Source organism: Onychostoma macrolepis, chromosome 12 (genome assembly GCF_012432095.1).
Source record: "Onychostoma macrolepis isolate SWU-2019 chromosome 12, ASM1243209v1, whole genome shotgun sequence".
NCBI classification, from domain to species: Eukaryota; Metazoa; Chordata; class Actinopteri; order Cypriniformes; family Cyprinidae; genus Onychostoma; species Onychostoma macrolepis.
In genome coordinates, this window is record NC_081166.1 from 21,568,729 (window position 1) to 21,583,790 (window position 15,062).

General features: G+C 36.3%; 1 protein-coding gene across 4 annotated transcripts in view; it reads left to right on the forward strand.

Moving 5' to 3' along the window:
* The first annotated feature begins 219 nt into the window (after positions 1-219).
* Positions 220-15,062, forward strand: part of adam11 (ADAM metallopeptidase domain 11) — a 45,368-nt gene continuing 30,525 nt past the window's right edge. For all 4 annotated transcript variants that reach the window (XM_058793020.1, XM_058793022.1, XM_058793021.1 and 1 more), the window contains exons 1-8: positions 220-560; positions 854-1,023; positions 8,732-8,808; positions 9,121-9,187; positions 10,236-10,318; positions 11,591-11,654; positions 14,080-14,140; positions 14,624-14,730. In XM_058793020.1, coding sequence (XP_058649003.1) covers positions 500-560; positions 854-1,023; positions 8,732-8,808; positions 9,121-9,187; positions 10,236-10,318; positions 11,591-11,654; positions 14,080-14,140; positions 14,624-14,730 — 690 coding nt within the window. In that variant the 5' untranslated portion in view covers positions 220-499. The remainder of the gene's footprint in view (positions 561-853; positions 1,024-8,731; positions 8,809-9,120; positions 9,188-10,235; positions 10,319-11,590; positions 11,655-14,079; positions 14,141-14,623; positions 14,731-15,062) is intronic.

Consider the following 15,062-nt stretch of genomic DNA (forward strand, 5'->3'; position numbering starts at 1 on the left):
TATATTTTATCTGAAATCATAATAAAATAAAATTTAATTGTAATTAGCCTATTTATAGGCCCTATGTTATATTTTGCAGTTATTTTAGCTATAGCCTACTGCATTTTATGTAAATACTGCGTATTGTAATATTTATTGTATTTTTTTAAACGTGATATTTGTTCCAGGTTACAGAAGTGGAATATCTGATGCTGCGTGTGAGTGCGGTGTGAAGTGAAGGGGAGGAGAAGAGAGGAGAGTGGGAGGAGGTGCGGGTGGGAGTCCCGCAGAAGGAGCGTTTCAATCCCAACATGAATTCCACCCGCAATCTCTGACCGACAACACACGAGCGATGCAAGCGGATACTTTCTGAAGTCTTTTCCATCAGCGTCTGCTTGTTTTCCACGGATGCCCTTAACGTCTTCCTTGTGACTTCAACATCGCCGCGGAACGGGATGAGGCGGTAAATGTCGCGTTTCGCATCTTTTCGCTCCGGTTGAAGCCGCAGGAGTATGTGATCATGTTGGCGACGCGCTGCCTCCTCCTGTGGGCTGCGGTCACCGCGCGACTCGCCTTGACAGGTGAGCGACGAACGCCGCGTTGGGAGCGGGTTCGTGATATTAGTACAAGCTCCATCGGTGTAGCTATTTATGTATATTGTGCGCCAACAGGTGCAACGATTTCTTCGTTTTACGGATGGCCCCGTTTTCTGTCACGGGCATGGCTGTGAATTTTCAGCGTCGCGCCAGAATACGCAGTGATGCCGCAGGCTAGATAGAGTGTAGCGGCTGTTAAACGCATAGGAATAACTAAAACCGAATCATGGCTTTGACGATTGTTTTACAGTTTTTATGAATGTGTCCTATGTTGAAAGGCTGGGGCAGCAGCATCAAGCGGGACGGAGCTGAACGGGGACGCGAACAGAACGCGTATGCGGAGGAGCTCACGCAGCCTCAGCGGCTGCTGCAGCGGACTGACGCGGAGGAGGAGCTGCCGCACGGACACTTGGGTACTCTAGTAAAGACTGATGCTGATGGAGCGCATGTGAGTGACTCTCCACTGAAACATGAAATCAAAATCGACCCCTTTTACTTTCTTAATGCACATGTTCCTGGTCTTAGAATGAACGACACATGTGAAAACAAGCATCTCTTTTCTGCCTCAACTTTCATCATAATATAATAACTTGCTCCCTCTCTGAAATTACTTTACTCTTTGGCTGATGTCACAAAGATCTTCTATTTTCCATCCCCTGCTTTCCAGCAACCTGCCGAGTCCGAATTTGTGTACAGTGTATTACTAAAAATTTGAGTGTTAATTATACATAATGTAGTACATTTGCCATGTAAGCACTGTCATGTGATCTCCAACAATAGCTGCTTTATTTATTCATTCATTTATTTATTGCTATTTAGGAATATATCCACTTTCGTGACCTCTGGGGATAGAAAAGTGCCAATTTTTCTACGCTTTTGATAGTTTTCCATTCACATGCAGACCACCATCCACTCAGTTCCACATTTCTTGTAAATATTCTTTCTCACTTTGAAACATAAAATGAAGGATGTTCAATGGGTTTTGAATGCTCTTTCATGTTTTATTATTTTTTTTAAAGAGGCCATGATTTGAAAATTTAAGTTTTATGGCTTTTAGTGTGTGTTATTTTGATGCGTCTGGCTGCCAATAGTGTAATATTCTCAGCTCTTTGCTCAGCTCTCCATCTGGGCCTGCACCGGATGTATTCCAAGGTTCCACATATACAAAAATCTCAGAATCTCCAAAATACTATGGCATTTAATCCCAAGATTAGCACTAAATAAATAAAATGTTTTAACCTATTGCTGTAACTGCCATATACACGTCTCCCTCTAATAATTAATCATTTGCTGACATGTTTTTTTTAATACCCTAAATCATTGCATTTGACTCCCCATATCATGTACTTCCAGCCTTGATAAATAACATTCTTAGCAATTTTCTTCCAAACCCCATCTGTCATGAAGGCTTTAGAGCTGAGAGAGAATTGGCACTGAGCCCTTTTCAGCGGGGTAAAGTGCACATTAAAGGTTCTACTTGTAAATGTATACTTTAATGTAATATTGGCTTCTTGCTGTAGAGGAGGGTGGAATATTAACAGTTGGGGGAAGAGTAAACGGGTCTGTCTCCAGTGTTGGTATCTGTAAAGGGTTAGTTCACCCAAAAATGAAAATTCTATCATCGTTTACTTCATCTTGAATCCTGAAATCTGAAACCTGAGAGGTTTCTGTCTATCCATTCAAAGTCCATGTAACCACATCACCACAAATTCACCATGGTAAAGGCCTCCTACTTGCAGGGGTACTCAGTCTTGAGATTCCATTTACCATATTTTACGTGTTCTATGTTTGTGAGTTGATCGATGTTTTATATGTGAATTAAAGCCTAAATTAAATTGTCATATGAAGTGATTGAAGACTTGGATTAAATAACTTGATTCAGATGGATTAGGTTTACAGTGTTTTTATGGACATTTTGAATCATTGGTTACATGGACTTTTAATTGAGGGACAGAAATCTGGTATAATTAAAACTATCTTCATTTGCACTTCGAAGATGAACAAGAGACTTATTGGTTTAGAACGACATGAGAGTAAATAATGACAGCATTTTCATTTTTGATTTTGAACAATTGAACAATACAGAATAATTAACTAATGACATTATTACAACTAAAATTATAATAATATGTATTTTTTTTTAATTGTTACAACAAAGAATTGCATTTATACAGAGATTCTATAAATATAAGTTAATATCAAATACCTTACATTTCAGTTTCTCTACGTTTTTTAACCCACCGACAAAAATAGTTCCAGAAGAAGGCAGGATATTACCTAATGGACATCAAATGGTACAGTACCAAAGGGCTACCACCAAAAAATGAGATGACACTGAATGCTCAATAAACCCATTGTACAGATTAGACAACGCAATGATTGTTTGAAGAGTACAGTAATCACTCTGGGTTTTCCAGTTCTAGGCAAGGCAAGTTAATTTATTTAGCACATTTATACACAGTGCACTCTAAATAATGCTGGGTAAAATATGGACAAACCCAGCGATTGGGTTGTTTTCAACCAACAGTTGGGTTAAATGTTTAACCCAACCTTCTTGGCAGTAACCCAATCGCTGGGTTTGTCCATATTTTACCCAGCGTTGGTTGTATTTAACCCAGCATTTTTTAGAGTGTGTTAATTCAAACTGTTTACAGAAAAGGAGTTTAAAACAATCATGAAACGGATGCAACAGAAATAAAATAACAAGAAGTTTAGTTTATCCTTTATTGTCTCACTATAGGGTAAATTTGTATTGAACAATCAACATACAAACACTATACAACTACACTTCATTCCATCAAAGAACAAAAAAAAGAACAAAAATGATTGAAAACTTGACATTTAATTGTATTAAAACTGTTAAGAGTAAAAAGGCAGGAATACTTCAATAACATTTAGTGCTATCAGTCGTACGTAGCACAGTGCTCTGCTTCCCAGTCTCCATTTTCTATTCCTCACTCAGAATGAAACAAACAAGCTGAAACAAGGAGTAAAACAGTAATTGTGGAACGCTGTTTGCTTAGTCAAATTAGAGGATAGAACTAACCTGTCTATATACACACAACACACAGATATTGTGTAATATATATAAAGTTTCATTTTATTAATACTGTTCAATTAAGTACTTTACTTTTATAATCAGAAGTTCATTTTACACATCCACCATCTTCACTGTCAGAAAATGTGCAAATACTGTTTTAGGGGTACAACAGCTGTCACTGGAACAGTACCCTTAACAGGACAACTTTGTATCTTATCTTAATGTTAGTGAAGTTGAAATATACTGTATACCCACAAGGTATTATGAACTTTTAGAGATAAATATGCCACTTAGAGGGTAGTGCCCCAGTGACAAGGATAAATTTAAATTTTTGTTTGAAGATTTTTTTTGACTGAACTTGTTGAAATGGATTGACTGCTCTGCAATTTGATCTAAATTAAATATCTTAGATGACAGCATAATTTTGCTACTAACCTTTTAAAACAGTGTGCATCAGTCCACATATTGTTTTGTTCATATTGTTTAGTTAACTGAAATAAGTCATGATTTTTGTTTAATTTGTGAGCTTGAACATTGATTCTTACTCTTATTGGTTGTTGCTCTTATTGGTAGAGATAATACTGATTAGCTGAAAATACTGATGTTATTGATCACTATTAGTATCATACATGTAATTTTTGGCACCAATGACAGTCCCTCTTCCTAAGACCTAAAGGAATAGTTCACCCAAAAATGAAAATGTGCTCATTCTCAGGCTATCCAAGATTGTGTTTCTTCAAACGCAAATTTAGCATTGCATCACTTGGATCCTCAGTGCATGGGTGCCGTCAGAATGAGAGTTCAAACAGCTGGTAAACGTATCACAATAAACTTGTGAAGTGAAAAGCTGCATGTCGTTAATAAGCAAATTCCTCATTACGATGTTTTATTGACAAATTTTGGTGCCCAGCAACTTGCCTGCAAAATTATCAAAGGGAAATGCTGGGAACTTCTTTTTTGTAGAAGCAAAGAGTTTATTAGTGAGCTAATAAAATATTTTAACTTCAATATTTTATAGCTGTGTAATATTCAGGATAATGTACAGTCATCCGGATGTTATCGCAAAATTGGCTTCACAATGATGTCCTGAGCATTTATTTGGCTTAACCATAGGCGGAGGGTGAACCAACTCCAGGGTAAGGCTAAAAGCAGCCAAATGTCTTAAACATCATAAACCCTCTTTTTAGGCAAGAACCAGACATACAGGTAGGTGTCATGTAGGCTAATACAATATGTTTAATGGGACTGAATTTGTATTTAACGTGATTACAGTTTAATAAAAACATTAGAAATTGATAATTATATAACGTTTCCTTTCCACGGTTATTCAAACAGCGAATAAAATTATAGGTATATAGAAAGTGACATTTTCACTAACTTTGATCTATCGCGAGTTTAAACACTCAAAAAAAAAAAAAAAAAACTATTGTTATAATCACTGAAGCTGTATACACTATGAAATGAATCTCTTACTTACATTGTTCTTACATCTGTGCTTTGTATATGATGAGAGAATTCGCAAGAGTCCAGAATTCAGTCAGAGAACGCGCGCGCACTCAAAACTGATGAGTTTTAGCGACACCTCTGATTGGCCATTTGCATTCCTAAGCTCAACAGAATTGTGTGTGATTTGGTTGTGCAACACTTTAAAACGCCTAAAATGAAATACGGTGCAACATGAGCAGATCTTAATTTAATGCCATAATCGACACTGTCCATTTATTTTCACTTTGTTTGCAACAGACATAATAGATTTAATTTGTTTGTGCAGGGGTATTTTTGCCCCAAGTCCCCATGGCCAGGGGTAGGCTAAGCCTTCCCCAGCCTTACACACGCTCCGCATATGGGCTTAACATAAAGTATTGTTTTACACTCTACCCATCTCTGTCTGTATTTGATCTAACCTACTGTACAGTGCGAGACTGTAGTTTTTGAATGATTTATTTAGTACAATAAATGAGTGTGGATGCACTCCCTGCTTCTTGCATTGAAGTAGGTATTCGTTTTCGTGCCTTCGACTGCAAGTATTGCAAGGTGATCGCATTTCACACCCACACCGTTCGTCTCCTGTAACCAGGAGTGCAATATATACCACCTGTCTGTCAAAGGCCATTTTATATCCTCATAACCTTGAGCTGCTTCACCTGACACTGGTGCAGAGCTCTCGACAACCCTACGTGACCGTCCTTCAGGCACTGGACCTGACGACTTCTGTCTAAATCTGTACTTGTCACCTATTCCCTCTCTTTCCCTCTACTTTCCTGTCAAAATCTCCACTGTCCTTTCTCATAAAAGCATAAAAACATTTAGGCAGATTTGGAGGGTGAAGTGTGTTGTCTATGCCAAGTGGTTGAAGGGGGCTGGTTTGATGATGTCAGTTTAGAGGCAGAGTAAGTTACATTTTGATGGAAGATTAAAAAGACATATTTTGTTGGTTGAAAGCTGCTGTAGTTGCTGTTGGTTTCTAGTAGGCGCTCTTGTTTTGATGTGGTATCCACTTGTATCAGGGGGCTGCATCTCCCACCAGCAGAATGATCTCTGTCAGTAGAAATTGGCAACTGACTGCAAATCGCTGTAGTCCCGCTAAAGCAGCATCCAAACTGAAAAGAATCCTAGGAAGTGACTAATTTGAACGTTCTACATACACAACTCCACATAATTCCAAACAAATTTACATTTACGTTTTACATTTACATTTATTAATTTAGCGGATGTGGTTGTCCAAAGCAACCTAAACACAATGATTAAAGAGCTTTGTTTTTAGTTTAGCGTATTGCCAGCAAAAAAGTGTGCTTATTTGTACTGAATGTGTTCTTGTAGTTTACTTGAAATCTTTAAAGTATATATTTTTAAAAATGTACTTGCAGATAGTGTAATATTCATGAAATAAAAGCCCAATTAAGTGTATTTAGAGTACACTTTCATGACTGTTTAACACACTGTAATAATGTCACATTGCAAGTTTTACTTTAAAGTACACATCTTTCTTTTAATAATCCTTTGTCATGCTTTAAAGAAGAACACTTATTTTAATTTGTTGACTAACATTCTAAAGCACATGTAAAGTACTTTATTATAATAGTAGTTTTATTTGGTATTTGGTATTAAAGTATATTAAATGTGCTTCATCATTAGAAATGTGTCATTGCAAATATAATTAAAGGGCACCTGTTATGCATCTACTTTTACATGGTGTTTGGACATAATTGTGTGTTGGCAGTGTGTGAACACAACCATCCTACAATGATAAAAAATTATCATAATAAATGACCTTTGGGGTATTTTGAGCTGAAACTTCACAGACACATTGTGGGAACACCCAAGACCAATATTACATCTTGTAAAAAAGGGCATGATAGGTGCCCTTTAAGGTATGGCAAATTTCAATAGAAATTGCATTAAAGTATATTTTAGTTTACCAAAAATGCTTGTCAATAAATATGATGGCTCACTTTAACCCTTTTTATACTGTTGTGAGTTAAAGGACTGACATACTGTATATCATAACTTGTATTTCACTCTCATGCTTGTATTGAAATATTTACCCATTATTTTCGGAGTGTCTATTTACACTAAGTGCAAATAGCCTGCCTTGTTGGCAGAGGGCTTTTGTCCCAATAAGGTGGCATCCATTTAATAATTTGAATTAAAATTAAAATTTACACTCAATAAGTTATTTAACACAGTGTAAATAGAATCTATAGCTATTTGCACTTAGTGTAAATAGAATCCATTGCTATTTGTACTTGGTGTAAATAGCATCTATCACTAAGAAAATATGCTATTTATATTTTAGATGCTATTTACACTAAGCAAAGGGTCATCTATCAAATGGCCTTTATCGCTATTTACACTTAGTGCAAATAGCCGCTGCCTTTTTTTATTCTATCAGTGATAACAATGATTCATTGATTCTATCGACATAAAACTGTGCTAGATGATGAGTTGGCACTGGTAGAGAGCTTTTGAGCTCCTTTATGAAAACAGACTGTGAAATTGTGTAGAATGCATAACAGTGACTGTAAAATATGTATTGTAGTTATGAGAGTGGCACATTTTGAGTTTTGATATTTGGAATAGGGATATTAGGTTAGTTTTGGGCTATTTTTGATTTGCTGTCAGGCTAGTTTTGTTTTGCAGACCTACAAACCCTGTCATATAAACTCCTGTCATATAAAATGACTAAAAGTAATTTAGTAAAATCCAAACATGCTTTACAGATCTTAGTGAACCATAAACAATTATTGCATATGCACCTGTGGAACAGTCTTTAAGACAAGAGTTCACAGTTGGCAATTAAAGTCACAGTTACAGTAACTTTGGACAGTAAAGAGACCTTTCTACTGACTCTGAAAATTACCAGAATAAGATGCCCAGGGTCCCTTCTCATCTGGATGAACATACAATATTACTGCTGCAGGGAGGCATAAGAACTACATATGTGGCCAGAGTAATAAACTTGATTGATTGACAGGCAATCTGACCAATCATGGTGCCCAATGCACCATTTTGTCCGACAAACAAATCCGATAGGAGAGTGGACTTAACTTCAGTGGACTTAAACTTGAAAAATGTTGTCTATTGATATCTTTACGCAGTTGAACCTTCTGTTGTTCGTTCATGTTTATTGCATGCTGTAAGTAGTAAAGAGGAAGAGATGATCCGTTCACATGCCGCTTGAACTGAGGCAATACAGTGATCTGTCACGACACATTAAAGAGCCACAAAACGGTATTTATTGTTTGAATTCCTTACAAAATGACAATTTTAAAGCTGACACCTTGTTTCATACCAAATGTAACCTGCTCTGTCTTGTCTGTCGGCACATTTTCAATCTCCTCTTTGCTTTGCAATGTATTTTTCACTGCTTGAGAACATGATGTGCAGTGTGAGAGTGGCATGGCTTGTCGGACATAGCAACAGTAACTAAGGAGGGCAGGTTTTTGCGAAGGATCACTTTCATAAGATGTATAGTTTTGTTTCATTTTTTGGGGCTGGGAGGCGTGGATGATGTCCTGTTCCCCAGTGTTCAGATGTCACTAAATCCGTGGTGATGAGGAATGGATTGTTTTCATGTTGTAACCAACCTTCCTGTATCTGTTCTTCTTTCTCTCAGCCCATTCATTTGGCTCAGATCTCATTCCAGGTGACGGCGTTTGGAATCCCATTCGTTCTAGACCTGGAGCTCAATCAGTATGTTCAAAATCCCACTCACTAAAAAAAACAAAAAAAAAAAACTGTATGATTTACTTTGAAACAATTCTCACTCAAGAAATGGCTAGAAAATTTCACAAATACAATGGCAAGTAACATGTTGAATTAAACATTACATTTTAAAGAAGAATGAAATTGTATTTTCTTGTAAAACAATAACCTGTATTTATTTATGATTTCCAAAAATAATTTTTACAGCGCACTAGCAGAAACACAAATGTTCTCATTTCAACTCTCTATATTATTATATTATTCCCTCTATATTAATGACATTTATGTGTATGTCTGCAGTGATCTTTTGTCGTCTAACTATGTTGAACGCCACTTCGATGAGGATGGGCGACCTTTTCAAAGTCTGGTAAGGAAAATAATATCCCTTTTTCTATTTGTATCCCTTTATATTGATTTTGTTAGAGATTGATATTAGATCCCCTGTTGCAAGTAATATCTTGGCTGTAGTAGTATAACCATTATTATGTACCATAATTCCATGGTAATATGGCTTTATCCGTTTTTGTTAGGGACAAATATCATAATGATTTTTGAATAATATAATAACATGTAATTAACTAATTCTTTAATAGCTGTAGTTCACTGCCTCTCTTAATATAAACTTCTGAGGTATCATATGTGGGTCTGGGAATATACCCACTCCCTTTCTTAGCGCTCGACTTTGATGCTGCGAGGCAAAGAAGTCTGGGAAAGCATCCGCCCCTCCTGTTCAGTGTCAGCTATGTTTGACCAATCACAACGTTGTTGCTATGACAACTGCTTATAGACAGTTCTAGTCCACTTTGTCCAACTGAGTCAGAGAGAGAGAGAGAGACACACACACACAGGAATAATGGAGCATTGAGTGGAGAAGCTGAAGTCATTAAGCAACTACACTGCAGCAGAGACACAGAAACCAGGACTGCAGTGCAGAAATCTACTGCCAGACTGGTAGAATGAATCCTAGCAACATTTGAAAATCTACCTCAGATACGCCAATCACTCCACTGACATGAACGTCTCCTACGCGTTCAAGTGTGTGGGCGTCTGCTTACAGACCCCACAGCTCTTAAATTTGTTTTGTGCTGCGGACATGATGAATGATTCCTCAAATCTTGTGTCTTATCAAGAGAATGTAGCTGTTACTTTATTAAGTGATCAGATGCAACATTTTCACCAATAGAGTGAAATAGAAGTAGAGCAATAGAAGCCAAAATATCAGATTTGAGGGGGACTCATTTCACAACAGACGGGAAGAAAGGCATGCTAAAAGCACTTGATGGACATTGGAAAAGTGATCTGATGAATTTTAATGGGGGATGTTGCCGTGGTTACTGTCATATTTGAGGGCTGTTCACTGTGTAATCATTTTACTTTGATACAGTGTGTGATTGTGAATGTGTGTGACATTTCAGGGAGGAGAGCACTGTTACTATCACGGTCACGTGAGAGGAGTTCAGAGGTCATGGGCAGCTCTCTCCACCTGTCATGGCCTACGGTAAGCAGCAACGCTTTATCTGCTTCAACAGTGCAAAGAACAAACACACTCATTATCTCAGTTGTTTTACAGTTGTTTTCAGCAATCGATATCAAAAAGTCTGTTTGGACATTTTAGGAAAACTATACATTATGCGCTTGAAGAGTAAGATTGGGGAAGATGCCCCATCTTAAGAACAGTGTGCATTTACTTTTAAATTGTAATGAATGGAGATATAAGTAACCTTTACTAAATTAGTTGCCGTAGCACAAAATATAAAATTATTAAAATTATTGGCCACTACTGGGGCAAGAAGCCCCCTAACTGAATTTTTACAGAATGTATAAATAACTTTTGATATCATACTTATTAATATTTATATATATTTAATTGTCTTTAATGTAAAATGCTAAATCAGCTCTTCAATGAAAAATTGTTTTGGAAATTTAGTTTAATAATTGAATTACTGATGACAGACAAAGCAAATTCCCAGTAAAATGGATTCATATGAAAGATGCGTCCTGTGGCTTATATACAGACATATAAATAAATATATTTACATATTTAATTGAAATTAGAATTCGGTTGAATTATTTCACTCTATTATCCTATAGGTTTTAAGGAAAGGTGAAGATTTAAAAAAAAAAAAAAAAACTCTAGTAACAACTTGCCACTTGAAGCCTTCTGTGCCAATTCTACCAATTCAAAATAAAAACTATAATTTAATATAAAAATAAGTAATAAGAAAAAAAGATGATATTCATTATAATGACATGTCACAGATCACTATTTTCCAAAGATACAAAATTAGATAAATTGACCTATCGACTAAATCTCACAAATGTATACATTCAGTTGAATTAAAAATAGCACTCTTTTAAATAATGTTAACAGATACTTTTGATAATAATAATATATTAGTAACTGTTGAAATTAAAAATTGAGTAACACTTCATTTTAAGGTGCCCTACACGTTACATGTACTTACTATTATAAAAACCAATAAATTACGCATAATTACATGCAAGTAACCATAAGCCAAACCCTAATCCTAGCCCTAACCATCTAGTAAATACACGTAGTTACTTAATATAACTCAGTACTTAAAGGTATAGTTACATTGTAACAAGGACACCCTAAAATGCTTTGTTAGTTCATGTTAATTAATACAGTTAAGTAATGTTAACAAATGGAACCTAAAGTGTAAAATGTTACCTAATAAATCCCTATAAAGTCTGCATTTTTAAGTTGTCATTGGAGTGTCTCACATTTGTGATGTTGGTGTGTCTACAGAGGGATGTTCTCAGATGGCAACTTTTCATACGGCATTGAGCCCTTGCACAACAGCACCGATCAGGTCAGTATACAGCTGAAATATTAATCTCTCTCAACTTTCTCTTGAGGAGAATTGTCACTCTATCTGCCTGTTGCAGTCTGGAAAAAATCACGAGTAGATACACAATCCCGAGACAGAAGAGACAGCGAAGCGCTGAATATTAGCCACATGCACAGAAATATGCATTACTGTGGTTGACTGACAGGTGAATCAGCAGACGTCTGTATGTGGGACGGAGGTGAAGAGCAGAAGGAGAGATGTCGAGTGAGAAAATATGAGACAGAGCAGCTTATGCATGATATTAGAGCAGCACCGCATTATGATTTCAAAGTCTGGCAAGAATCATATTTCACTTCAAAATAAAGAAGTAAAAAAAATTTGATTGCCTTGTTTTAGAACAATAAGCAATATCTGACATTAATTTCAAAACGAGTGATTAATTTGTACCTTTTCATTTAGATATTAAAAGTACAAAGAACATATTTCTCAGTTCATCATGACTAACAAGACTATTCCGGGGTTAAATGTGGATTAAACTCTGTCAATAGCATCTGTGGATTGCAGTTAATTACCAGAAAACATCATTTAATTCGTCTCTCTCATTTACAGTGATGCATTTGTGTTGGAAGCCTACCAGGCACGGCAGGTGGAGGGTGTATGAGCAGAAATGTGACACTTGTATTTTGGTTAAAACACCCTCGTTCAAATGTTCTGTTTGGCCTTTCAGTTGTGATCAGTTGTGACTTTTTCAAGGTGGAGGAATAAAGAGCACTGAAAAGATGTATTTTTGTAGGCCAACCTGGAAGTTAGCCTCACCCTGGTTCCCTCAACAAAAACCCAATATGATTTTACCACTGGCCTTTGGATTATTGCAGAAAATAAACTCTGTGACCAAGTTTACGATTCTCTTTATCATGATAATCTGAAAAACATTTACAGTTTTTACGAACATTTACTAAATGCAGGCTATAAACAAACTACACCACAGTCACATGATTTCAACATCACCATGATTTTTTCAGTCTTTGATAATTAAAAAAAAAACAATTCAGTTTAGAGCTTTCTTTTAAAAAACCACAAGGGGGTATTATGTAGTTTAAAATACTGATGCATTTTATGGTATTAAATATAAAAATATCTTGAGCTTGTGTTAACCACAGACCTTATTTCAGACATTTAACCAAAAACCCATTGACTGTACCGTATGACAATGGAACTGGAAAATGAACTTTTTTTCTAGTTTTGACCTATAAAAATTTCTGTGGGAGGAGTTTTTTCCAAGACAAACAGAGTCACTTGCAAAAGTAACCAATTTTATTTTAAGCATAGTTGAAGATGAATCAGTTTAATGTTTTCCATTTGCCTAAGAATACCTTAGAATTACTGTGACACAATTCATGGTGCATGGTGCATGCCAAAGGTGTTCAGATGATAAACTGCGGAGGTATTTACTCTCGCTTCCATTGATTTCAGAATCTTTTTCAGATTTCCCCCCCCCCCTCGTTTATCTGTATTTGTTATCGGTCTCTTTTTCACTCTCTCTCCACTCCTCTTTCACTTCTCTTAAATGGGTCATTTTCATAAAGTATTCAAAGCCACATGTAAAGTGTCTCTGTCTCTGTCTGGGTAGATGGGAGATTAATAATGGATAGTTGTGTAATAGCCTTACATGGCAGAGCCCAGTACATCAGTGAGCATTTTATCTGCAAGGAAATGTTACCCAACAACAGGATACAATTCAGCCAGAGATGAGCAGATTTACACAATTATCAACACAATTTTCATACAATTTTTGTGCCAAAATATATGTACCAAATGGCATGCCTTACAGCAAGAATTTTCTGCATGACTTCCTCAGGACTAGTTAAGGGCGTGGCCTAGTTTTCTCAAAAGGGACAAAAAGGTATAAGGTGTTATTCTGAAGAGGCATGTAAAAAATATTGCTGATCAAACAACAGCTATATTTTGCATATACTGACTATCTTCAGTACAGCCTGCTTTAAAATAAAGTATTTTTCAAAATATGGGCTTAAAAGTCCTGATGTTCTTGAATAAATCATTATTTACTTAAACTTGATACACATAGACACTATAGGACATTCTGAAGATTCAAAACACATTTCATTAAAGGTGCATCACAACAACAACAAAAACACTAACTATTTGAACGAGGATGTTGAAATTTACATACATTTTCGATGCCAGATGGCATGCATACAGTATATACTAATCCAGCAGCTAATACATTTATTTGTGAGTTACTGATTATTAGGAAATTCTCCTCTGAATCCCAAATCAAAAGGTCAAGTTCTTTTCTATTTCTCCAAAAATAAAAAATAAATCATGCTGCATACAATAGAAATTAAGGTTTCATAGGTAATTGCATTTGATGCACTTTCTGATCTTTATGTCAGACTAACATGACTTCCGTTATTCTGTTCCACAGGATGCAAATACTCATGTTGTATACAGAATGGCAGACTTCCGGTTGAGGCCACATTCCTCAGGTGAAACACAGATTCCACTCATTCGACAAAATTGTAAAATCATGTCATTTCAAAATGTCTTTCAAGGAGTCACCAGTCACACATGAACTCTTGTCATGACTCTCACAAAAAGACTGATTGAAAAAAATCCAAGTCCAGGTTTTTTGTATGGAAAGGTCCACTTGGACAAATGTCTTGTGTTCCACAGGGAAAAAAGAATGTTTTTTTTTATTTGTTGTTTTTTCAAGTGAACTCTTCTTTTAATACAGTAAGACATATGCAGTCTCTGTCCTAGATGATCTATACTCAGGTGGTTTTCTTCATTTAGACCATGTCTGCTTTTACATCCTTCCTGATCTCTCTCTTTCTCCATCTGCTGCATATTGATTTTCTGCATGGATCATTTTTCAGTAATACACATCTATATCGATCCACTGAAAGCTGCCGAGTGAGAACTTTTTGTTCAGGATGGTTTTCATCCGTATATGGCTTTCTCTCTTCCAGGAAGCACCAGGAACAGCAGTGACTCTGACATTAACACTGACTATCCCGTTTCTATGGAAACGAATGAGCCAGAGCTCACAGATGGGCTGAGACGGGCAAAAAGACAGGTGAGAGTTTTTATTTTTGACATCAGTTGATCAGGTTTTTTTTCTTTTTTTCTTGAAGATTAGTAATGCACAACAGGCTGGCGAAAGGGCACCTAGAAATCGTTTTCAGCCAAAGACGGACCATGGTAAAGCTTTGTACCGGGCCCAAGAATTCCTAACTGAGCCCTGCATGCTTATATCATAGGTTAGTCTCACTTTATATTAGGTGTCTTTCACTACCGCTCAAAAGTTAATTAGGAAAACTAGTAAAAATAGTAATATTGTGAAATGCAATTTATTCTTGTGTCAACAAAGCTGAATTTTCAGCTGCCATAACTCCAGTCTTCAGTGTC